Source organism: Macaca mulatta, chromosome 14 (assembly GCF_049350105.2).
Source record: "Macaca mulatta isolate MMU2019108-1 chromosome 14, T2T-MMU8v2.0, whole genome shotgun sequence".
NCBI lineage: Eukaryota > Metazoa > Chordata > Mammalia > Primates > Cercopithecidae > Macaca > Macaca mulatta.
Genome location: NC_133419.1, coordinates 123795704 through 123822493, shown reverse-complemented (window position 1 = coordinate 123822493; position 26790 = coordinate 123795704). Strand labels below are relative to the sequence as shown.

Sequence of the window (26790 nt, the reverse complement as noted above, 5' to 3'; positions counted from 1 at the left end):
CATGCTAATACCCACCAAAGAAGCAGGCAGAATGGAGGCCCCAGAGCCCCAACGAGTAACCCCACCTTCCCTCCAGGGTAAGAAAAAAATCAGGCTGAAATTAAAGTGTTATCTTCCTGGCAAAAGAAGTGTGAAAAACTGCCGTGCCCTTTTCTAGCAATTCCAATGAGCTCATGTATTTTCATTTTGAGGTGTTAAACATTGCCAGAGAGAGAGAGCCTTCTATGAGTATTTAGGTCAAATGCTAGGATTTCTTTTAACCCTTTAGAATTCCAGTCGAATTCCAATGATACTAAATTGAAAACCCAAAATGGATGTAACGAAGTTTTTCTGGAACCTTTACAGAGTAATCACTAATATTGGAGGGGGCAGGGGTGTTTGTTTTGTTTTTTGTTTCTGTTTTTGTTTTTTTTTTTGAGACGGAGTCTTGCTCTGTCGCCCAGGCTGGAGTGCAGTAGTGTGATCTTGGCTCACTGCAACCTCCACCTCCTGGGTTCAAGCGATTCTCCTGCCTCAGCCTCCTGAGTAGCTGGGATTACAGGCGCCCACTACCACGCCCGGCTAATTTTTGTATTTTTAGTAGAGATGGAATTTCACCACGTGGGCCAGGCTGGTTTCAAATTCCTAACCTCAGGTGATCTGCCTGCCTCGGCCTCCCAAAATGTGTGTGTGGTTTTGTTTTTGTTTTTGAGACAGAGTATCCCTATGTCACCTAGGCTAGAGTGCAGTGGCGCAATCTCAGCTTACTGCAACCTCCACCTTTCAGGTTTAAGCTATTCTCCAGCCTCAGCCTCCTGAGTAGCTACGACTACAGGCGTGTGCCACCACACCGAGCTAGTTTTTGTATTTTCAGTAGAGATGTGGTTTCACCATATTGGCCAGGCTGGTCTCAAGCTCCTGATCTCAAGTGGTCCACCTGCTTCGGCCTCCCAAAGCGCTGGGATTACAGGCATGAGCCACCGCACCCGGCCTTAATATTGTGGTTTTTTTAAAGGGTCCATCTGATCTCAGACAGATGGCATGATTTCTATCTGCCCCCCATAAAAGGATCCCAGTTGCGAAACTTCCATGGAGCTTCAATAATGTTGCACAGTGGCTCTTCCCCATGACCAATTCTTCTGTCCCCACTGTGTGCATAAATTCGACTGGATCTCTGGTTAGATGAGGATAACCTTCCTTACCTAGTCATTCCCAAAGTAATTTTTTTAGGTTTTTAAGTTAAAAAAAAAAAAAAAAGGCCAGGCGCAGTGTCTCACGCCTGTAATCCCAGCACTTTGGGAGGCCGAGGCGGGTGGATCACGAGGTCAGGAGATCGAGACCATCCTGGCTAACACGGTGAAACCCCGTCTCTACTAAAAATACAAAAAATTAGCCAGGCGAGGTGGCAGGTGCCTGTAGTCCCAGCTACTGGGGAGGCTGAGGCAGGAGAATGGCGGGAACCCGGGAGGCGGAGCTTGCAGTGAGTGGAGATCGCCTCACTGCACTCCAGCCTGGGCGACAGAGCAAGACTCTGTCTCAAAAAAAAAAAAAAGTCATTCCTGAGACCACAGAGCAGACCTCAGCAAGCCATTCAGAAGCCCGAACACTGGCACTAAAAGCCAACTTTCAAAGAAATCCCTAAGAATGAGCTAATCAATTGCTAATGATCTACTCTTTATCCTGGAACAATAGATGAAATCAATGTTTCCTCTTTCTTCCTCAGCATTAACTGTCTTGAAACCTTAAGCCCCAACTCCCAGCCAGGCGTGGTGGCTCACACCTATCATTTTAGCACTTTGGGAGGCTGAGGTGGGTGGATTGCCTGAGCTCAGGAGCTCAAGACCAGCCTTGGCAACACGGTGACACTCTGTCTCTACTAAAATACAAAAAAAAAAAAAAAATTACCTGGGCGCGGTATGCGCCTGTAGTCCTAGCCGCTCTGGAGTGTGAGGCAGGATAATTGCTAGAACCCAGAGATGGAGGCTGCAGTGAGCTGAGATCGTGCCACTGCACTCCAGCCTGGGCGACAGAGCAGGGCTCTGTCTCAAAAAAAAAAAAAAAAAAAAAGCAGTAGCCCCAGCTCCCAAGAAGGCAGACAAAGGGTCACTCAGTCAACAATTAGTTATCTTAGGAGCTTGGTGTGGGGTGTTAGAGTTAACAGGACAAGGAAACCCAATAAACTGGCTCATACACAATTATACACAGAATTCAGTAACTTTCATATATGAAAACAACAAAACAATAAAATGAAACATCTATCTTATAACAAACAATACCTGGGAATAAACTTAAGAGTTATGCAAGATGATCAAAATTTTAAAATGCTGCAACTAAACTAGATGGGAAACTTGACTAAATGGAAAGGCTTATCATGATTTTTGGTAGCCAAGCATAGCATTATTAAGAAGCCAATTCTCCCCAACATATCCATAAATGTAATGCACTCTCAATGAAATACCAACTGGTTTTTTGTTTTGTTTTGCTTTGTTTTAACTACTCCAGCTGATTCTAGAGTTGACATGGAAAAAGAAACATTAAGTTTTGTCCTGGAAATGTTTTAAAAGAAATATAATAGGGGCTGGACGTGGTGGCTCACACCTGTAATCCCAACACTCTGGGAGGCTGAGGTGGGCGGATCACCTGAGGTCAGGAGTTCAAGACCAGCTTGGCCAACATGGCAAAACCCTGTCTCTACTAAAAATACAAAAATTAGCCAGGTGTGGTAGTGGGTGCCTGTAATTCCAGATACTTGGGAAGCTAACGCGGGAAAACTGCTTGAACCCGGGAGGCGGAGGTTGCAGTGAGCTGAGATCAATACCACTGCACTCCAGCCTGGGTGACACAGCGAGACTCCAACTCAAAAAAAAAAAAAAAGGAAAAGAAATATAATAAGGAGAGCACTTGCCTTACCAGATACTAAATATATTCTAAAGTTACATTAACATAAATCATACAGTACTCATGCAATAAACAGACAGATCATGGCATGGGGAGAAAACTTAAAAAACAAACACAAGGACATATGGCAAATTAGTGAATAATCAAGCTGGGATCTCCAATCTGTGGAAAAAGATTATTTTATAGGCAGCTTAGGGACAATATGGGAACCATTTGGGAAAAAATAAAGTTGAAATCATATTTCGTATCTAACACCAGAATAAACTCCAAATGAATCAAAGATTTATATGTGAAACATGGGACCATAAACTTACCAAAAAAAAAAAAAAAAAAACTGGGAGGGTTCTTTCTCATCATCCCAGCTGGGGAAGACCTTTCTAACTATGACAGAAAACTAGAAGCCATAGAAAGAAATATTGACAAATTCGACAATATCAAACAAAAGTCCACATAGTAAAACCACCATAAACAAAGTTGTTTATTTTTTTAAAGAGACAATCTAGGGGAAGATGATATTTACAACTTGTATCACAGACTAATGAGCAAATAGAAACATTGGCAGTGGATATGAAAAGGCAGTTCCCAGAAAAAGAAATTATTCTCAAATATATTTTAAAAGCTTCATCTCATTATTAACTAAAGAAATGCAAGTAAAAACTATGAGATACTATCTCCCATCTTGAAGTTCAAAAATGTCAAAATACACTCTGTTTCGGTGTTGGCAAAGGCTCTGGAACATTCCCGGCAAAAGTGGAAATAAATTGATACAAACTTGCTGGAGAGTAATTTCTCAAAAACGTCAAAAATTATAAATGTGTATGTTCTTTGACCAACCAAATTCATTTCTGGGAATTAATCTCATGTATATATGTATATATCTATACATGTGTGTGTGTATATATATACACACACACACGCAAAATGACATATGTACACAGTTATTCAATGCATCATTGCTCATTATATCAAACAATAGTGAACAACTAAATATCTATTAATAAGATCCACTTTGAGGCATTTGGATCGTACACACACATATAAATAAAATAATGGTTAAATTATGGTAAACTTATCCAGTGGAATAGTATATAGCCATAAAACAATAAAGGAGATTTTTTTAGTTTTTTGTTCTTTATGCACTAAAATTCAGTAACCTCCAGGATATATTGTTAAGTGAAAAGAGGAAGTTGCAGAACAATGATATGACTATTCATTCTACTATTTGTAGAAAAAAACAAACGAAAAGAATATATACACATATTTGAAGGTATATGTAAAATGAAATGGTAGAAGTCATACGTGTTGTCTTGGAGAAGAAGCCTGGGATAGTGATGCCTGGGATAGTGATGGGAGCAAAATTTTCACTATATACCCTTTGAATTTTTGAATTTGAACCATGCGGATGCATTATCTACTTTTTAAAAATCGGTAAACACAATTTCAAAAGAATTTGCAGGATACAGAGAGTGACAAGACAAGCAAAAATAATAGTTGTGACTAAAATGCATAAACATCAGCGCGCGAACAGCCTCGGCGTGGGCTCCCGATCAGCAGATGGAGGAGAAAAGTGTGACTTCAGTAGCATAATATGATGGAAGGAGCTTGGAATACAAAGCTTTAGAAGCATAATTTCCAGAAAAGACTTAAAAACATGATTCTCTTCCAGATTAAATGAGCACTTGCCAAAGATTTCATTTAATTTATTAATCCATAAAGGGAATCAGTAAGATGAGAAAGCTGAGGCCCAGAGCAATTGAGGAAGCAGGGTTTTTATAGCCCGTAGGGAAAGGCACACCACAGGAAGTTTTTTAAAGTCAGGGACAAATCTAGTTAATGTTCCACAGGACAATAAAGTACAGATTACCCTTGCTAATGGACAGAAATCATTTGCTTCCCTACCGGATCCATATCTACAAGTTAACAGGCAACTTCACAGAGCTGAGCCCTTAATTGCAAATAACAAGGTCAGTTGGGATATTTATTATCCTAGAGACAAAATCAGCTACACAATTTGCTGGACCCAATGCAAAAAAAATTCAGAGGCCTTTGTTCAAAAATTATGAAAAATTTAGGCCGGGCATGGTGGCTCATGCCTGTAATTCCAGCACTTTGGGAGGCTTTGGCAGGCAGATCACTTGAGGTCAGGAGTTCAAGATTACTGGTGAAACCCCATCTCTACTAAAAATACAAAAATTAACTGGGCGTGGTGGCAGATGCCTGTAACCCCAGGTACTTGGGAGGCTGAGGCAGGAGAATCACTTGAACCTAGGAGGCCGAGGTTGCAGTGAGCCGAAATGATGCTACTGAACTCCAGCCTGGAAGACAGGAGTGAAACTCCGTCTCAAAAAAAAAAAAAAAAAAAAAATTAGAATTTCAAGACAGCAACAGCTGAGCATTAAACAAATTAGGCCCCCCCCTAAACTCAGCGTTCTGAGTTTAGGATCATTGTGCCACAGGTTGCATGCCCAAGAAGCTGACTTTGCCTACAGAACTAAATAATCGTTAGAAGAGTTTTTAAACAGTGCCCCAGTGTGACATTGAGAGGACATGCAGTCACTCTCCCCCTTTATTTCCAAGTTTTGCATAATTTTTCTTTACAGAGTCAAAAGAACCACTTCCTAGTTGTGTGGTTTTGGGTAAGTTACTTAACCTCTGCAATGCTCCATCACTTGGCTGGTAGATGAGAATTATAAATAATCCTTGCCCTGTATAATTCAAGGGGTTTTAATGATTACTAAATAAGACAGGCATTTGACAGTTTTGTGCAATAAGTTTTATACAAACCTTTACAAATACTTTGTATCAGCACGTAGTTTTGGCATCCCAGCCTGGTATTCTTATAGATTCTCTTTGGAGAGTCAGTTCTCCTAGCTTAGTCGGAGAAACGTTCCTGGGAAAAATGACCTCCGATTTCATTGTAAAGAGAAGAAACATGATGTGGTTGTCAGGAGGTGAGAGCTTGTCTCAAACATAAGTGACTGTTTGGACAAAAGCTTGGAGAAAGAAAGGGTGAGCCCATCCCAGGAGACCACGAAATAGCCAGCCTCAGGGTCTGACAGGAAATGGGAGACCAGTCAGGTGGGCAGAGAGTGCAGAACCCTAAGAACTCATCTACCCCAGGGGACATCGGGCAGCTCCCGTCACATTCTCCGCAAATGCTCCTAATGACAGAAGAAAGAAAATACCTCTTTCAACAGGTCACTAGAATTGGGACACTTCTTTAAATTCTTGTGTTTATCTTCATAAGTTCATTAAAATTTTATATTCTATTTCATCATATACTCACAATTATTTTAATACTAAAAATAGCAATCCCCCAGGAAAAAAGAGTCTCTGGTAAAATTGAATCCCATCAAAGTGTTCCATAATTCTTTTGTGGTTCCCCTAATCCAAGAGGCTGAAGTATCTCAGTCTGAAAAGCACTGTTCTATGGCATTGCTCATGACACCTCGATGATAAAGGCACCAAAAAGTCCACACTTGGCTGAGGCCCTTTTGGCACTTTAGGGACCGGGAATCCTTGGATGAGGATCAAAAGAAGACATGCCTTGAGCAGAGATTCCACTCCCCAGCCACGGTCATGCCCAGACTTCTCGGCAGCCGTTTCCCTTTGCATACTCTCCCACCCGAGTGCCTTCCACCTCACCTCTTCTTGACTGGCTTAGGGATATTTATGACTACTTGAGTTTTTCCAAAATTCCTTCACCCTCCTTCGTTTGCCCCTCTAGTTTTTCTACTCCATAATTGGGCATGGAAGTGGAGCAGAATAAACCGGGCAGAGAAAGGGGAAGGGGAGCTGCAGACTCAGAACAGAGGGATTTCCAAGAGAAGGGGGGATGGGAAGCCAGAGCAGTTTCCACAATCTGTGACTTGCAGACCACCCAGACTCCAAGCCTCCCAGCTCTGACGATAGCGCCTACCTACTGCACTAAGCCCCTTGAACCGTGCACATATTTCTGCTCTCTAGAGCTTTACCCCCCCCCACAGATTAGAATATTATTTGTTTATCATTAGGATCAGGCTGCTGGATGCAGAGCATACTCTAGGAAGCACAGATCGCAGCCCTTTTATTTTTAACTGATCCGGGGATGGGCTTCTTTGCATTGCCCTTTGTTAAAGTCTGCATATGTTGCACAGATACTTGGTGACAATTTTAAGGGGCAAAATAAATGACTGCTTCTTTGTGTTTAAAAGAGGAATTAAGCTGGGCGTAGTAGCTCATGCCTGAAATCCCAAAATTTTCTGTTGTTGAGGAGGGAGGATTACTTGAGTCTAGGAGTTTAAGGCTAGTCTGGGCAACATAGAGAAATCCCCATCTTTAAATTTTAAAATAATAATAATAAATAAAATTGGAATTAAAGGTAAACTGATGAGTCTTCCTTAATCCCTTCTTCCCATCTTCAGAGCTTATTTTTATTGCCAGCAAAGGGGCTGCTGGACTGGAAAATAGGAGCTTAGAATGGCCAGTCTGATATTTTCTCCTGATTTGCTTCAGAATGATGGAGGTTGAGGAGGGGGTTCCGGATAAAGATGGAGCAGATGAAACTGATCAGCCTGGCATAGATAATTGTCAAAGTTAGGAGTTGAAACACAGAGGTTTCACTGTCCTATTTCATTTTAGGTTTAACATTTTTTTTAAAGTTTTTTTAAATTCCTGCTCTCAGGGAGCTTATATTCTCTCTGAAAACAGGCAGTGTGAGAATCGCGACACAGCAGGATGCATGGGGCTGGGGCCCAGCTTTCTTTGGCTCTGCTCTGTCCTTTGCCCATGACCAGAGCTTCACCATCACCTCTCTGCAGAAGGCTCCATGCCGGAGACTCTTGCCTTTACCTCTCTGCCCAACTCCTGCCAGACTGGGGCCCACATAGTTCTTTCTTCTCCGACTCCAAAAAAAGTAAAGGAAGAAAACCAGGACCACTAGATTCTCACCTATGGGATCGGCCTTGCAGTCAGTAGTCAGGACCAATTCTGAGCAGACAAAAGCTACTCTTCCCTGCTAGACGAATGGCTAAGACCAGAAGGAGAAGAGAAACTTTAAAAACAGATGTCCAGGCTCTACCCCGGATATGATGAAGCCGACTTGGGGTGGGGAGAAACGATGTGTCATTTTGAGACTCCCCTTGAGACTGCTGCATTGCCAGGTTTGGGAGCCCCTGCAGCAGACCCGTGCTCAGTCTCGGGTTGCTAAGGCAGCCAGTCTGACCTCAAAGAACATCTCCACTCTAAAAGTTTGGTGCAAACTGCTGTTCCACCTCAGACACCCACTATGGCCAGGTTGGTCTCGAACTCTTGACCTCAAGTGATCCGCCTACCTCGGCCTCCCAAAGTGTTGGGATTACAGGCGTGAGCCACTGCACCCAGTTGAGATTGCCTTTGAGAAGAGAATTGGATGGTTGGGGATGGAGAGGAGGCAGAGCTCTGTTTACTGTGCCTGGCCAGAACCATAATTCTTCTTGTCATCCTGGCTTAAAATCAAAGTCATGATTGACCTCTCTCTATCCTCCACCATCTCCTATGCCCCTCTCTAATCAATCAAAAAAATCTCTTTACTCTCTATTCAAAAATTTACCTTTGTCATCTCTTTCTTCTAGACACCTGGCCTCTTTACCTCTCACCTAGAATACTGAAAGCCTTACAGATAAACTTTCCATCTCCAGTTCCTCCCCAGCCTTTCTCTCCACCCTCCCCCAACTCTCCTTCCCCCACTTCCAATCCCGTTCCTTTCCTTCAGGTGTTTACAGGTAAATCCAATCCATCTTCCTTTGACTGTGTTGCTCCCCATGTCAAAAACCCTTAATAACTTCTTTGTCTACTGGGCTTCCATCCCCTTCTTACTTTTGAGCAGAAATTGTACCTATCCTTCAATGCCCCAATTTCAACGTCACCTTCTCCATGAAGACTTCCATGGTCACTCCTGACAGATGTGACCTCGTGCTCCTGGACCCCAAGATGAATGTACTTGTCTTATGACAGTTCTCCCACTCGTTCTTACTAAAGTTATTGATTATGTTCATAACTCCCTTACCAGACCATAAGTGTCATTAGGGTATGTTTCTTTATTCTTTTTTTTTTTTTTTTTTTTGAGACACAGTCTCACTCTGTCACCCAGGCTGGAGTGCAGTGGCATGATCTTGACTCACCGCAACCTCTGTCTCCCGGGTTCAAGCAATTCTCGTGCCTCAGCCTCCCAAGTAGCTGAGATTACAGGCATGCACCACCACATCTGGCTAATTTTTGTATTTTTTGTAGAGAAGGAGTTTTGCCATGTTGGCCAGGTTGGTCTCAAACTCCTGGCTTTAAATGATCCACTCACCTTGCCTTCCAAAATGCTAGGATTACAGGCGTGAGCCACCACGCCCAGCTAAGTATGGTTCTTTACTCTTCTTTACATCCTCTACTGTGTCTAGCCTAATGCTTTGCACTAAAGAAGCTGCTCAAAAGCTGTAAGTGTTGACAAACTGAGTTAATGAAGACACTGTCTTTTTGTTTTTGTGTTTTTAATTGTCTCACTCTGTCATCCAGGCTGGAGTGCAGTGGTGTGATCTCAGCTCACTGCAGCCATGATCTCCCGGGCTCAAACAATCCTCATATCACTCCAGCTTCAGGAGTAGCTGGGACTACAAGCGCACGCCACCATGCATGGTTAATTTTGTTTTTTGTAGAGACTGGGTCTCACTATGTTGCCCAGGCTAGTTTCAAATTCCTGAGCTCAAGAGATCCTCCCACCTCAGTCACCCAAAATGCAGGGATTACAGGTGTGACCCACCACCCACGGCATGAAGAAATTAATAATAGGTTATACTGAAGAGTGGAAGATTGATTGGCACCTGTCACAGCCTTGCTCATTCTTAAATATCAAAATAGTTCCATTCTGGTTGGGAAGTTTAGCTGCTACCCTGGGCCCCTCAGCTGCCCTGGATCCTCCTCTGAGAGCCCCTGGACCCCTTGTCTGATCCAGCACCTCAAGAGATAATACCTGACACAGCAGAAACTCTTGAGAATGTCATTGATGGCTCCACAGTAATTTCAATATGACCCCTGGGGAAAAGCAACATCGTAATTAAATAGAGTTAACCAAGTAGACTTAACACAGGATACTCTACCTATGCACAAAAAGAACTAGAAAAATAGATACGGTTCCTGCACATTCCAGAACAGGAACATTCCAGTAGCTAGAGGACATACGAATGTCTGTGTGTGATTACTACTGAAATGTGGGTTGCTATCATTATTAGTAGTAATAATAACAAGAATAACCAGCATTTACTAATGCAATTTTCACAAGAACTCTTGGAAGCAACTGTTATTACCTCATTTTACAAGTGAAGAAGGAACCTGAGGACCAGAGAGGTCATACTGTACCCAAGTTCCCACAGGAAGAACACAGCCATCTGAGTTCACAGAGCTTCTTGTCTATTTCATACTGCTTCTGTCCCAGACAGTAGTGACACTGTGCACCTCAGAAGGAAGGCAGAAAGCAGAGAGAGAGAGAGAGAGAGAGAGAGAGATTGAGAAATTAGGGGAGGGAAGGAAAGAGAAAGAAGCAAAGAAGAAAGAAAGGAAGGGAGGAAGGAAGGGAAGGAGGGAGGGAAAAGAGGGGAGGGAGGAAAAAAACAAACTTATAAGCAACAAGCATGGACATTTTGAGGACTTCATGGGCCTTTGAGCCCCCACATGTCATATTAAACATATTAAAATACACTCAATCCCATTATTTTTTTAACTATAAAAATACTGCAGTATTTTTTATAATTTTACTTTTGAAATTTGGCCCAACAACGATTTCTCGGCAATCACTGTGCATAATCAGGAATTCTTGCCATGAGAAAAAACTCGCCTGTAAATTGTTGTCAAATGTGTAAAAATCTTGTAACAATCAATGTACCCATTAATGAACATGACATCGCATGTCTTTCTAGACCTACTTCTTAGCAAGTGAGGTGCTTGTTCATTTCAGTGTAGTTCTTTCACATTTTTAGATCTTGAACTCAATCCCTAGAGATAAACAGTCCTGGTTGCCAGGGTTCGAATACGTCAGAAGGGCACAACGATGACTTCACAGGGATGCTTGAGGTTACCATGGAAATGCTGTCGGCTCCCTCTCCCCAAGTCATCTTCACACATCTTCATGTGGGAGGCAGGCATTTGCTTCCATGATGGAGTTGACTCCATCTCCCAAAAGGCCTCCTCTGGAAATTCCCTCCCTGTGTTAGATCTGGCAGAGCCACTGGGAGACAGAGCAGCAGAGGGACCCGAGTGACACTAGGTGAGAAGCTGTGCGGCCAGACGACTTGAGCCTGGTGAGCTCCCTGCCTCACCCATCCCTGGGCCCAGAGGGAGAGACACAGAGTGGTTACCAGTGAACACTGTTTACTGGGCCAACCTGAGCGCATTCCGAGCCCAGGCTGCAGTCAAAGACGACACTAAACAGTCTTCCTTTGCTTTTCAGGTTGCTATGACAGCCAGGAATTTGCAAACCAAACCAGACCTGGAGAAGGAGTCTGTCCTTGGCCCAAAAAGTCTGCAGTTCCAAATGGTCCTGCTCAAGGTCCCTGTTGTCTTCTTTGACACCTGCCAGATGGAAGAACCTCTAAACCTGGGATTTGGAAATGTCCCAACAGAAAGGCTATTTCCAAGCTGGCTGAAGCTGTGTTTAACGGAATTGAGGTGTGATAGAAGGAACTTCTTGGCAAGAAAAACTGGAAAATATTACAATAGGTCCCAGAGAGAACCTCATTATCTTCTCGAAAAAATTTTTATATTTGTTTAGTGTTCTGTGGTTTGCTAAGCACATTCACATAAATTATCTAATTGGATCTTCACATCCGCCCGGTGAAGGAGTAAAAATAGATATCATAATACTTGACCAAAGACAAGGAAAATGAAGTTCAATAAAAACAAGATCAAACAGCCAACAAGCAACAGAGCTGAGATTCGAATCGGGTTTTCCGACTGTAAATGTAGCTCTTTTGATTCTATTATGATAATCCCCCAAAATATAAAAGAGATCACATCTGAGCTGGACAGCTTAGAAACAGGTTTTTTTCTAAAATAAAGTGATGTTGTAGATAAATTTTTTGTGGTAAAATACACATGATGTAAAATTTACCACTTTAATCATTTTTTTAATTTTTTTTTTGAGATGGAGTCACACTCTGTCGCCCAGGTTGGAGTGCAGTGGTGTAATCTCAGCTCACTGCTACGTCCGCCTCCCAGGTTCAAGCAATTCTCTGCCTCAGCCTCCCCAGTAGCTGGAATTACAGGTACGTACCACACCCTGCTAATTTTTGTATTTTTAGTAAGACGGGGTTTCACCATGTTGGTCAGGCTGGTCTCGAACTCCTGACCTTGTAATCTGCCCGCCTCAACCTCCCAAAGTGCTGGGATTATAGGTGTGAGCCACCATACTCAGTCGCACTTTAATCGTTTTTAAATGTACAGTTGACAGGCATCAAGTACATTCATTATCGTGCAACTGTCACCACCATCTCTCTAGAACTTCTTCATCTTCTCAAACTGAAACTCTATACTCTTTAAATAATAACTCCCCAAGCCCCTCCTCTCGCCCCTGGAAACCATCATTCTACTCTATGAATTTGACCACTCTAGGTAACTCATATAAGTGGAATTACACAGTATTTGGCCTTTTGTGACTGGCTCATGTCACTTAGTATAACGTCTTCAAAGTTCAGCCATGTTGTAGCATGTATCAGAATTGTCTTCCTTTTTAAGGCTGAGAATATCCAATTGTAAAGATATACTACACGTTGGCTATTCATTTATCAGTATATGGCCACTTGGGGTTGCCTCCACCTTTTGGCTATTGTGAATAATGCTCCAATAAACATGGATGTACGAATATTTCTTTGGGACCCTGATTTCAATTCTTTTGGGTATATACCAAGATATAGAATTGTTGACTCATACAGTAATTCTATTTTTAATATTTTAAGGAATTCCTATACTACTGTTTTTCATAGAGCCTATGCCTTCTACATTTCCAGCAAAGGTACACAAGGGTCCTAGATTTTCCACAGCCTTGCTAACATTTGTTACTCTCTCTCTTTCTCTCTCTATATATGCAATCCTGGTGGGTATATAAATGAATGTTTTTTAAACATGAGGTTATCCAAGTTGGTTCATTCAGCTCAGTTAGAAAATAGTCCTAGTGGGCCGGGCATGGTGGCTCACACCTGTAATCCCAGCAGGTTGGGAGGCCAAGGCCAGTGGATCACCTAAGGTCAGGAGTTCAAGACCAGCCTGACCAACATGGTAAAACCCCGTTTATACTAAAATTACAAAAAAAATTAGCCAGGTGTGGTGGGTAGTGTGCACTTGTAGTCCCAGCTACTTGGGAGGCTGAGACAGAATTGCTTGAACCCAGGAGGTGGAGGTTGCCGATATCGTGCCACTGCACTCCAGCCTGGGTGACAGAGTGAGACTCTGTCTGAAGAAGAAAGAAAGAGAGAGAGAGAGAGAGAGAGAAAGAAAGAAAGAAAGAAAGAAAGAAAGAAAGAAAGAAAGAAAGAAAGAAAGAAAGAAAGAAAGAGAGAGAGAAGGAAGGAAGGAAGGATGGAAGGAAAGAAAGAGAAAGAAAGAAAAAGAAAGAAAGAAAGAAAGAAAGAAAGAAAGAAAGAAAGAAAGAAAGAAAGAAAGGAAGGAAGGAAGGAAGGAAGGAAGGAAGGAAGGAAGGAAAGAAAGAAGAGAAAAGAAAAGAGTCCTAGTGAAACCAGGTTAGCTTCTACCTGACATGCCAGCCCCAACCCCAGCCACAAATCTCACCGAAGCATTCCACTGGTCTCCAGAGAAAGTACTCAGATAACTTGAGCATATCCATGACTTGCTTTTAGGGATAATGAACTCAAAGTACATATCCTACTCATAGGAATTTCATGTCTTCAATATGAGCAAGAATTCATCATACAGATTCATGTTACATAAAGGCATCTCCCACCACATCTGGAGGGTAGGTGTGCGAGTCTAGGTGGGTGAAGATGAGTGAGTGTTCCAAGAAGGATTACATAGCTGAGAGGATCAGCAGGTTCTCTTCTCAAACAATTCAAACTTTGGGAAGTTCCTTTGTGTCTATGAGGTGGCTTCTTTATCTTTATCCATCTCTGCTCACTTCAGAGGCATGAATTAGACTGTATCTTTGAAGGGCTTCAGAAGATGGTGCTTTGTGATTAAGAGGCGGGATGATATCTGATCATCTCCAGAGTTATTACATCACCTGGCAAGAATCATCAGATTCCCCATAATGCAGTTTGGAAGAGTGAAGGAGCTCAGGGCATCTGCGACTGGGACTGGCAATCACGTCCGAATCTCTCAGCCTTGGGTATTCAAGTCCTATCAACCTCAAATGCCCCCTCCTCCGTGAAGCAGTCCCTGATCGCTACACAGGAAGAAATAGTTACCCTTGAAATTCAACAGCTCTTCATCTCTGCCTTTATCAGGGCAATGACTGTGTTTTGTCTTAGATTTATGGTTATTTAAGAGTGCATTATATATCCTAAGAAAATTAGCCCTTTAGGGACTAAATCCAGTTCTGGTTTGCACGGAGTATAAAGCAAATATTTCCCCTAAGCTCCCTAGCAGACTTCTCTTATCCATTGATAAGACTGCTTGGCTAGAGTCCTGTCACATGGCCTTCCCTGGGGGCAAGGAGGCCTGGAAAGCAGATGTCTGACCTTTTAGCTTCTATGGTGGAGGTAGGCAAGAGAGGGTCTTAGGAACCGGGCTGCGTGAGCCAGTCAACAGTGTCTTTCGGACCTGTCCTTGTGCTGGGCACATCCTCCGGGAAGTCAGGGGAGAGGCCCCACCACGAGTCTTGGGCCCAGCTCCTGTTCCCTCTGTGTCTGCTCTGTCTGTCATGGAGCTCCACACCAGTTTGAAATGGATTGATTCTCTACAGCACGGGGTACAGAGAAGCACGACCGACTCAAGTCAGGTCCTGCCAGTTCCTGCAAGCTACACTCCTTTATCATGCTCACCTCACATTCATAAAGAACTTAAGTTGACAAAGCACTAGCTTCCCTATTTTCTTTCTTTTTTTTTTTTTTTTTTTTTTTTGAGACGGAGTCTCACTGTGTCACCCAGGCTGGAATGCAGTGGCCGGATCTCAGCTCACTGCAAGCTCCGCCTCCCGGGTTTACGCCATTCTCCTGCCTCAGCCTCCAAGTAGCTGGGATTACAGGCGCCCGCCACCTCGCCCGGCTAGTTTTTTGTATTTTTTAGTAGAGACGGAGTTTCACCGGGTTAGCCAGGATGGTCTCGATCTCCTGACCTTGTGATCCACCCGTCTCGGCCTCCCAAAGTGCTGGGATTACAGGCTTGAGCCACCGCGCCCGGCCTCCTATTTTCTCCAGATACATAACTGAGACCTAACATACATAACGCACATACATAACAGAACCTCATACAGAGCGGTTCATCGTTTATTCAAGTTGACTCAGTAGGTGACAGTATGGGAGAGGCTGCATCCTGGTCTCCTGACGTCGCCCCTCATGCTCTATCCAGCATCCTCCACTGAGTCTTGGATACTGGTTTCAGGCCATGGCTGGCATATCCCCCACTCCACCTCCTGGGACAGTGTCATCAGGAAAGGTGCACATCAATGCAAGAGGCTGCAAGACTGTTCTGAGTGTATGTCACGCATCTGTGCGTGTGCGTGTGGTGGGTGGGAAGACGGGGGATGCTTCTCCTCCCCTCCCATCTCCTCAGCCTGGCCATCGCTGCCATCAGTCTTGTCACTGAGCAGCTGCAAGCAGCTGCTGACAGCTCCCAGCATCTCAGCCACAAAATAAATGAGTTCCCTGCAGGCAGGACACCAGTGGCATAATGAGGCCTCGCATAGATTCTTCTTGGTTTTATTTTATGGCTTCTAATAAGCTTCATCCAATACAAAAAAAAAAAAAAAGCCCAGCTCTTCCCTGGGCCCGGTCTCACCTGTTTCTGCCAGCAGACACCGTGAGTTTTTTATTCTCATTCCCGACCTTTGAGGAAGAGGCAGGGTCACTCTGTGTGGTAATCTTCCACACTCTAGAAGGAGAATGGGGCTGGTCGCTAGGCAACCTGCTTTCCAGCTTGACTCTGTCTCTAACTTGAGTTTGACCCAGAGATAGCACATCTCCCGGCTGGGATTCAGTCTACAAAGTGAGGAAGTTACACCAAAAGGAACTCTAACAGCCTGCCCAGCTTGATAGTGGACACAGCAGCTGCATAGAGGTGGAACAAATGCAGACTTACAGACTGGAGACACATTTTTTAGGCTGAATGAATGAAAAGTACATGAGCGCTTATGCTAGCTGAGGACAGCTAGCTGCCCTTGTCCAGCTGGGAAGATAGGAAGATTCCGGTCTGTGGTTTGGTGGTCTGTGTTCTCTGCCACGTGCTTACATGTCAACAAAGGGAAACATGCTGCTGGATTTTCAGAAAAATCACCAAGGGGTCTGGCTGGAGAATGAAGCCAGACATGCGTCTGGTCACCTACCTGATGGCTTCTCCCTTCGGGGAGAGGTTGCTCACGATCACAGCAGGTCAGCACAAGACAGCAAGGGCACTGAACGAAGAGTCACGCTGGGGTTCTTATAACTTTTGTGCTACCAACTAGCTAGTTGGCCCTAGCCATGTTGCCGTCCCTCTCTGCACTTGTGTCGTTTTCTGTAAAATATAGAGGTTTGATTGAATGTCTCTGATGTCTCCTTCAATCTAACAATCTGAAATGTATTGCCTGTTCTTATTCCTGTCTCATTTGGCTCCCTTATGAAGACAGCTTGTCTAGTGGGTAATTCTGAGTATCATTAAGCAAAGAAAAGCCTGCTTTTGATCTCAACCCAGAGTTGGGGACTGATGTGAGGGAAGAGAGAACATGAAAACACTTTTTACTCTTTTTACTACTCCTTTTGCTGTGTGTTTCTAAGGAAGTCACTAGACTTCAATTCCCCGCCTAGAGGAAGGAGATGTTATCGTCCCCTTTCTCTGAGAGGTGAAAGGACCCCTGAAGATCCAGTTACAATGTATCCTGGAATCATGGCATATTTTGTTGCATTAATTAAGGGGGAAGAGAGAAGGGCATCACTTGCTGAGCAACAACAGTGTGCCTGCCCTATCCTAGGTTCCTTCCTTCCTTCCTTCCTGCCTCCCTTCCTGCCTGCCTGCCTGCCTTCCTTCCTTCCTTCCTGCCTTCCTTCCTTCTTTCCTGCCTGCCTGCCTGCCTTCCTTCCTGCCTTCCTTCCTGCCTTCCTTCCTGCCTGCCTTCCTGCCTGCCTGCCTGCCTGCCTTCCTTCCTTCCTTCCTTCCTTCCTTCCTTCCTTCCTTCCTTCCTTCCTTCCTTCCTTCCTTCCTTCTTTCTTTCTTTCTTGTCTCACCCTGTTGCCCAGGCTGGAGAGTGGCACGATCTCAGCTCACTGCAACCTCCACCTCCTGGGTTCAAGCGATTCTCCCGCCTCAGCCTCCCAAGTAGCTGGGACTACAGGCACGTGCCACCAGGCCTGGCTAATTTTTTGTATTTTGAGTAGAGAGGGGTTTGTACCATGTTAGCCAGGATGGTCTCGATCTCCTGACCTCATGATCCACCCGCCTTGGCCTCCTAAAGTGCTGAGATTACTAGGTGTTTTCTTTATAGAGTCTCCGGTTATCTTCTCAACAACCATATGAGAAATCTTACAGATGAAACAACGTAGGCTGAGGTTAAGAAATACACCCAAGTTAGGCACAGTCAGGAGAGTGGCCAGAATTCACAATCAGCCTGTCTTCCTCCAGAACCACCTCTGCCGGGGTAACTTTAGCAGGAATGAAAAGTAACATGTGGGAGAAACTGGAAAAGCCCAGACCTAGCTGAGGCCAGGCATGAAGCTGGTTCACACAGCAACATCCTACTGTAATGCCTTAGGCTCCGCAGCAGCTACAGACACCTTCTCTGCTTTTTGTCTTGGCTCTTTACCCTTCCACTGGCCCCGGGAAGGCCTGCTGGGCTGGAGGGATGCGTCTATGCATCCTAAGTGCTGGCGGGAAGATGGAGGCTGAGATCTTTTCTTCACCATCAAATGTCCTACAGGAAACATCAACCCCACAAAGTCCCTGCCTCCTCAGCCGATCACATAGATCAGTGCTTGGGACTGTCACTGTACAACGTTTGCCTTACCCTCTATTAGCACACAGCGTTCTCAGTCACAGTCTTAAAAAATGTTGCCCAGTCAAGGCCCTGAAAGCCAGCTGGGGCCTCTTACTGTCCAGCCATAAGAGAAATAACACACTTGAATAGCCAAGCCAAGAAGCATCCTTGCAGGACAGGAAAGAATATATAAGGATAACCTTGTTTTAATAGAAAAAAGGAAATGAGACAGAAATTGGCTCTTTTACTGCAGGGAATGGAATCCTATGAACTCAACTTTAGTTTTAGTTGGAATAAATATTTTCTGAGCCTCCTATGTGTGAGACACGGCAGCAGGCACCTCCTCTTATTGTAATTCCATTTCTTCGTCCCCAGGTCCTGGGCTCAGAAGAAAGAAAGGCTCAGTGAAGTCAAGGGGCCTATTCAGAACTACTGGAAGCCCAGACTTGCTGCCTTTTCACCCAGAACTCTTTCCATCATTTCACAGCTGCCTTCTCCTAAGTGTCCTCATGAGCTTGTATCATCATCTGTAAGGTTGGGCCTGGACCTCAAAAGGTGGATTCTGGACCTCAGAAAGATTAAAAGACATGGACCATGGCCAGGGGCAGTGGCTCATGCCTGTAATCCTAGCACTTTGGGAGACCGAGACAGGCAGATTGCCTGAGCTCAGGAGTTCAAGCCCAGCCTGGGCAACATGGTGAAACCCCGTCTCTACTAAAATACAAAAAATCAGCCGGGCATGGTGGCAGGCGCCTGTAATCCCAGCTACTCAGGAGGCTGAGGCACAAGAATTGCTTGAACCCATCAAGCAGAGGTTGCAGTGAGCCGAGATTGTGCCACTGCACTCCAGCCTGGGCAACAAAGCAAAACTCTGTCTCAAAAACCAAAAAACAACAAAAAAAGACATGGTCCCTGGTTGCTAGGTATGAGATGAGAGAAGAGCACAGGTCTCCATCTCCCCCTCAGTTCACAGCACTTTTCTCCCGGGATGTCTTTTTGGCATCTCCTACACTAGGTGTAGGGTCCTGCTGTGATCTCCATAGCACTCTGCCCTTTCCCGAGCACAGCATTTCTCACTCCACGTTGTAATTGCTTATTGGTTGTTCATTTCCCTTAACTCACCAGAAGCTTCTGCAGGACAAGAACAACTTTTCCTGTATTCACCATTGATTTTCCAGTGTTTGGTGTATTGTAGGTGTTTAACAACGATTTGCTGAATTATTGATTTGCCGGGCGCGGTGGCTCAAGCCTGTAATCCCAGCACTTTGGGAGGCCGAGACGGGCGGATCACGAGGTCAGGAGATCGAGACCATCCTGGCTAACACGCTGAAACCCCGTCTCTACTAAAAAATACAAAAAACTAGCCGGGCGAAGTGGCGGGCGCCTGTGGTCCCAGCTACTCGGGAGGCTGAGGCAGGAGAATGGCGTAAACCCGGGAGGTGGAGCTTGCAGTGAGCTGAGATCCGGCCACTGCACTCCAGCCTGGGCGACAGAGCCAGACTCAGTCTCAAAAAAAAAAAAAAAAAAAAAAAAAAAAAAAAAAGAAAGAAAGAATAGAAAGATGGATGGAGGGATGGATGGAGGGATGATCATTTATCAGCTCTTCAGTTACCATGTCTCCAAGTAATTGGGTAATTTATCGTTCTATTCCTGACAAGCTAACTTACCCAACTTCCCTAGTTTGTCAGCAGTACTATCAAAAGACAGTAAGGTGTAAAAGTTTGAATCTCCTGACTTTATACCCTGCTTCAATCATTTACTAACCATGGGATGATATGCAATTTATTTAATCTTGTTAAACCTTAGTTTCTTCATTGTAATACGATATTGTGATTCCTATTAATCATGCTTGTAATCTCTGGAATACACCAGGGAGTAGAAAAATGGTCGGTATCAATCTTGGCATATGTAACAATGTATGTCGTTTATACTCAGATTTGGTGCCTCTTTTCTCTTCCACTTCTTTCACCCACAATGATTGCTGTGTACTTAACCCTATCTAATCTTTCTTCCCAATGTCTTCTACATTGTTTCACTACCCTCATCTTACCTGCCTATTTAACGCAATAGGTCCTAAACCGTTCCTGTCCTTCAGGTTTCTTTTCCAAAGCATCATACACTCCTGTTGATGGCTCTAGAATTCCTGTAAAGGAGAGGTTTAAGGTGGTACTCTTCGGCGCCCCAGAAATTGGGAAGGACAAGGGAGTGTCTTGAAGCTGCATATGTATATCACTCCATGACAAAGGCAGCTTGATAGATACGAAAGGGTCGCGAAAGTTCTCCACCCTGGCCAATCCTTGGAGTCACCTCTGGGCAGAAGCAGCCAATTTCCACTTCCTGAAATACGGTTCTCATCAAGGTGATTTTTCTTAAATTTGTTTCAAAGAGCCTGGAGGAGACACTGCATAAGGAGTTCTAGAATCCTTTGCCTCACATTCAGAACTTGTCACAATTTTGCCCCCCAGGGCATTTTGCTTCAACAACCATTTTTATTTCAAGCATTTCATTTCATTCAAGGCCCCTCAATATGCTATTCCTAACTCCATGTCTTTGTCCAGGAACTCCCCGCTCCTGGCTCTCCCCAGCACCTCCCTTCTAATGAAATTCTGTTCATCCCCCAAGGGCTGGTGCCATCATTGCCCTCCTCCGCAATCACCCCAGCCTAAGGTGCTCCTTCCTTTCTTGGAGTTCCCACTGTTTTTTATCGTCAGGATAACGTACCCTGGCATTTAACTATCTAACGTTCTTGTATTGTTGTTGAAACATTTCCCATGTTGGTGTTTTTTCTCCCTCTGAACTGAGAGGTCCATTCAGGGTAAGGACTATCTCATACTCTTTGGATCCTCCGAGACACCCAGCCCAGAGTGGGTCCCAGCACTGGTAGGGATGGGATGTGAGTTACAAACCACCCCCGAAGCACTCTCTCTCTGCTCTTCCTGCCCACAGACCCATGACAATAGAAAAGAGGTTACAGATTTAGAGACACACATCTTCAGGGACCCAAAGATCCTCCTCCAAAAAATATGTGTAATACAGGCTACAAGACTTGGGATTGGGAAAATTTGAGTGTTTGTGACCCAATCTCAGTCTAATCATTTCCTGTGCTGGTGACTAATGACCTAGAGCCGAAGGCTCCTGCTACCTTCGGCTTGAGCAACTGGGTTTAAACACTTATCTGCCTACACCCACACACATCTGTCTTCATGCGCACACCAGCCCTCAATCAATAAACAGCACGGACAGTACCAAGTTCTCCAGAAAGGCCATGAGCAGTGGTGGGGTGGAGGTGGGGCTTTAAAACTTGTGCAAAAACCCCACCTCTAGAGGGAAATAAAAAGGGGAAATCTGGGTGAAGAATTTTTGTACTATTTTTCAACTTTTTTGTAAGCCCGAAATGTCAAAAAAAATTTAATTATGAAGCAGAAACAACAAAAAAGTTACCTTCTGTATGTAGTTTTTCTGCCACTTTCTCCAGCCTTTAAGAATTACTGGTTTTGGCTGAGGATGGCTCATGCCTGTAATCCCAGCACTTTGGGAGGCTGAGTCAGGTGAATTGCTTGAGCCCAGGAGTTTGAGACCAGCCTGGGCAACACAGCGAAACCCAGTCTCCACAAAAAATACAAATATTAGCCGGGCATGATGGTGTGAGCCTGTAGTCTCAGCTACTTGGAAGGCTGAGGTGGGAGGATCACTTGTGCCCAGGAGGCAGAGGTTGCAGCGAACCTGGGTAAGAGTGAGGCTCTGTCTCAAAAAAAAAAAAAAAAAAAAGAGTGGCGGCTTTTTTCAATATATTCATTTACAAATTATAGTTGTGAATGTATCTATTTCCCCTGTTAGACCATTAGTATAAAATGGAAAATAAAGTTACTTCGGAGTCAGAGACCTTTTAAACACCTCTCAATATAAAAAATAATATTTTTAAATATTAGAATATTAATATTGGAATAGAAGCATTTTAATATTTTGTGATCTGGGGCAAGACACTTAGGCCTAAGTTATAGCTTCCTTGTCTTCCTATTTATGCTAAGGGATGGTGATTTTTTTTCAATGACTATCCCTGAGCAGTATAATAAGAATGATATAAAAAGTCAATAATATGATCCTGGGTCCATAGCTGGTGTTCATGACATACTCCTTCCAGATTTTTTCAAATGCCAGCTTCCAAGTTCTACTCACTTTGTGCCCTCACACCTACACTTTTTCTTTTTTTTTTTTTCCCCCCACACTTAAACATTTTTAGGTGAAGCACCTGGCACAGTGTGGATGCCTAACACATCGCTATTGAAGGGGTGAGGGGTGGAAAATGCTGCAATTCTTCTAAAGCAACGCTCCAGCTGATCCGCGAGCCCTAGGAACAGCCCCTGCTTTTGCAAATCCTCTGAGTGACCTTGTGAAACTTCCATAACCTCTCCAGGCCTTTGCTTTCCTAGTCTGCGAAATGGGACGGGTTTTCATTACACATTTGCATCTCATTGCACATGTGTGACTCGGCAGCCCACCGGCCCTGGCGGGGTTCATCTTTCTTCTCAAGAGCGCTGGCCCCAGCTTCCACCTTGGGCTCAGGCGAGGCCGAAGGTGAGCGATTGCGTCCTCATGCCTCCGGGCGGCTGAGGGAGAAACCCTCCAGGGGCATTCAGAGACAGGGACCAGAGTTTCTGAGAGGCCCTGGGCACAAGGTCGGGGCAGGAGGTCCAGGCAGCCTTTCCTGGTCTCGCCGCCTCCCGCTGCCGCTGAGCAGCAGGGCAGTGAAGAGCAGACTCCCAGGGGCCGACCCTGGGGCTGGGCTGCTCGGTTCCGCGGAACCCACTGTCCGCCCCAGTCCGGCCGCCAGCCTCCTGCCCTCCGTGAGCCTCCTGGGCCGGGTGACGGAGCCAGGGGGATTCTGCTCCCTCTGCCTGCTGTTCTTTCTGAAAGGGGGTGGTGCACATTTTGGCCAGGGCCACGTGCAGAGCACTTTGCTGCAAAGCATCTCAATAGACCTCTTTCCACCGAGCTGTGGGTCCCCTTCCCCTGGGTGCTGGCTAGCCTACCTCTTTTCGGGATCTGAAGGAGCGCTGCTGCAAATACCGACAGCAGAAAGCGAGCGAACGCGAAAGGCCCCGGGAAAGCCAGGCCAAGGGGGGTCGCCGGGTGCCACATGAGGCAGTCGGTGGGAAGAGCCCTGGCCAGCCGGGCACTGGCTGCCTTCGCTGCCTACCTCTGCCCCCCGCCGTCGGCCTGGTCAGTCTGGTGGCTTCACACTAACAGAACCAGACGGGGAGGGAGAGGAGAGGCGAGAAGAGGGCAGAGTACAGAGGGGAGAGGGCATGAGGAGACGAGGAGGGAGAGGCAAGAATGCAAATAAGGAGACCTGGAGACGAAGAGATGGAAGAGAGAAATGTCAGATTTGTGAGAGACAGGGAAGCAGAGAGAAATGAGAGTAAAAAAGAAGCGAGAGAGAAGTGGAGAGGACAAAGTGAGAGCAGAGCTCTAGGAACGGACAAGGCCTCGTCCACGGGCTCTCAGCCGAGGTGTCACCAATGCCCCCTGCACAGAATCAATCCTACGCCCGGCGCCTCTTAACCCACCCGCCTCTGCACGGCCCCAAGTCTCCCCTGGCCCTCCCTGCCCGGTCAGCTCACGCTTCTCCCCCACCGGCCCCCACCGCTAACCCCAAACGCTGCGCGGGAGGGAGGGAGGGAAGGAGGGAACAGCGAGAGAGCGAGGGAGGGGCTGCGGTAGGAGGCAACCATGTGGTTCCAGCTGAATTTTTTCCCCCTCTCTCTTTCTTCACTCCTTTTTCTTTCCAAACAGGGAAAAGTGTTCCACGAAGCGGTAGCGCCTTTCCGCCTCGCGTTTCCCTCCCTGACCCTGGTCCCGGCTCCTGTCCCGGCGCGAGCTGGTGGGGCGAGCGCCGGGAGCCCATCTGCTCCCGGGGGCGCGGGGCGCGGGGCCGGCTTCCGCCCGGCACATGGCTGCAGCCACCCAGCGCGCACCCCGAGGCGCCGCGCCCAGCTCGCCCGAGGTCCGTCGGAGGCGCCCGGCCGCCCCGGAGCCAGGCAGCGGCTGAGCGGGGAAGCTCCCGCGTCCGGGAATCGGGATGTCCCTCCTCCTCCTCCTCTTGCTAGGTGAGTGCCTCTGGGAGGGCGGGAGTTTGGATGGCCGTGGGCAAACGCAGCCCTGCGTCCGGGAAAGACGCTGCTTCTGACCCGAGTGTCCCCGCAGCCCCTGGAGCGAGCCGGCTTTTCCGTCCCTGCCTCCTGGCCACGGAGGAGCACATCTGGCAACCGAGGGCCGCCCAGTCGGCCATCGAGATTGTCTCGCACATCTGGGCCCTTGAACAGACTCGGGGAGTCGTTTGATGTGGAGGGTCCTCTTTAGGGCGGTGTTTAGTTTCTCGTGTATCTGGGGAAAGTGGAGAATTGGTGGAGGGAAGGTTTATCCAGGAATTTTTGGGTCAGGTTCCTGAGGGTGGGGGTTTTTTGTTGTTGTTTCAAACAGGCGCCTCCGAGGCTCAAATTAGAAACAGATGTGTTAAAGGGTGAGCAGAGTGGGGGACAGGCAGGGTGGGAGAGGAAAGGGGAGAGGGAAAAAGGGCAGGGCCCAAGGAGCACCAGGAAGATGCAAATGCCCCAAGTGACCCAGGGAAAGAAGGAAAAGGGGAAAGGGTACGGGTTGGGAAGGAGAGAGAAAAGGAGGAGAACAGGAATGTGAAACAGAAGGGCAAGGCTGGGGGAGACGGAGCACAGAGAGTGAAGAAGACTTGGAAAAAACGGAGCAGAGGAGCCAGAACAGAGGGAAATGAGCAAGCATCACTTTTTCCTGAAACAGGCTCCGGAGCAAAGGGAAGAGTCCTCCTGAGCGTCCCTTCCTGGGGTCCCCCAGGCAGGATCCTTGGGGCCTCATAGGCCCTTAGGCAGAGGCAGGTTTGCAGGAGAGGACATCAGGGATGTGGGTGGTAGGAGCCCACAGGAGGGACTGGGAATATCTGAGGCGCCACGGCAGGAAAGGCAGGCACGGAGAGCAAAGGGCATGTCATACTATGCACGCTGAAGCGTGGGATCCACTGGAGACAGGCCCAACAGTTAGCTGGAGATCCGAAAATCAAAGAGCCAGCCAGGTGTGGTCAAGAGTGAGCACTACCCTGAACACCAGGCCACGGGAGAACTAGTCCTGGTTTTAAACTGACTAGCTGGGTGGCCTCAGACAACTTACTCCTTATCCAGGGCTTCTATGTCTTTAGCTCTGGAAAGAGAATATTAGATGGTTCCTAAGTCCCTTCTAGCCTACAACACCAGAGGTTTGAAGGAGGCTGGTGTCTAGAAGAACCACCAAACCCTGAAATACGTGGCTAGAGTGCTCTGTCTTTTTTGAAACTTTACAAACCAACTAAACTATATGCATACCCATCTAGGCCAGCCTCAGGCTGATAATCACTCAAGTTAGAGAAATGAAAGAGGTGGGCTAAGCCAAACTATTGCTCAAATAGGGCAGGTGGGGAGGGGTTATTTTCTAAACTCCTTTAGACATTAGCCAAATATTGCAATACTGTTCCTGTGCGCATCTGGCACAGCTGGATGGCACCTTTGTTCCCTTTACTGGACTCTACCACTAAGTTACCAATCACCAGATTTTCAGTTGAATGAAACTTCAGAGCTGCGTTATTAAAAACAGCTAATAGTCGTTGTTGTACTGAACACTTTATATGTGCTATCTTGGTAACTCATTTGTTCTTCACACCAAGCCTATTGACTGCCCAGCCATCCCTGTTGGCTACCCTCATGTTACAGATGAAGAAACCAAGGTGTAAAAAGGCCAGGTAACTTGCTCAAGGCCACACACTCATAATTACGAGGGATGGAATTTGGGTGCAGGCTACCTGCCTCTAGAGAGAGCTTCCTAAAGCGCATTGCTTTCCAGCCTCCTGTGGCTGCAGAGATCCTCAAAGCGCTTACCCTCTACCACACCTGGCTGGCTCTTTGATCTCACCAACCTCTTCATGGAATGTAAGATGTCAGCGTGACCTATAGGAGAGAGGTCTGGGAAAGGGAAACAAAAGTCACACTGTTCGAGCACCTGTCCTTGTTTAAGAAGTGGTTTGGAGCCATGGAATGCTTGGACACTGTTCAGCAAAGCCAGAAAGAAAACACACCAAGTTGTCTGAGTCCTGAAATCATCATACTGGTCCTTTAAAGGGGCAGTTCCAGGGCTGCTTCTGATCATGGCTGGCATGATTTTTGGCGTATCTTTTTCTAATGATTGCAGAGTATCAAACAAGGGCTGGGAGGGTGGAGAGTCTTCATCGTCTGAACTGTGGGCCAGTTGACTCCGTGCTTCCTGCACCTTCCAATGAGTGAGGTCAAATAACCCGCCTCTCTGATGTGAATGAACAAGTAGTGCTCTGAGCCCCAAGGAGAAGAGAGAAGGGGCTCCGGCTCAGCCCCTCTTCTGACCCACTATCCTGCCCCACTCCCCTAACGTTCCGGTCCTCACTGTGCCACCTTAACTTCTCTCCTTGACGACTATAGCAGCTGCCACATTCCTGCCCTGCCTGTCCTCTCTCCTCCACTCTGCACACTGCTACCCAAGTAACCCTGTGAGGCCGCTGGTAGAATGCACGAAGCTGGGACTTAAGAGTCTGGCAACCTCTCCAGGTTCTTGTTCTGACTCCCTTATCTGTACAATGGGCATAGGGGTGGGGGAATGTTGAATTCAAAATTTCTGTAATTCTATGGTTTTTCTCCTTTCTTCCAAAAACCTTTAGTAGTCTCATTGCTTTTAGTGTTGAGTACAAACACTTCATTCTGACATCAAAGACTTTA

General features: G+C 46.0%; 1 protein-coding gene across 1 annotated transcript in view; it reads left to right on the top strand.

The window, feature by feature from the left end:
- Positions 1–22192: 22192 nt before the first annotated feature.
- CLMP (CXADR like membrane protein) overlaps positions 22193–26790 on the top strand; it is a 127583-nt gene continuing 122985 nt past the window's right edge. The window contains exon 1 of the mRNA XM_001108111.5: positions 22193–24096. Coding sequence (XP_001108111.1) covers positions 24069–24096 — 28 coding nt within the window. The 5' untranslated portion in view covers positions 22193–24068. The remainder of the gene's footprint in view (positions 24097–26790) is intronic.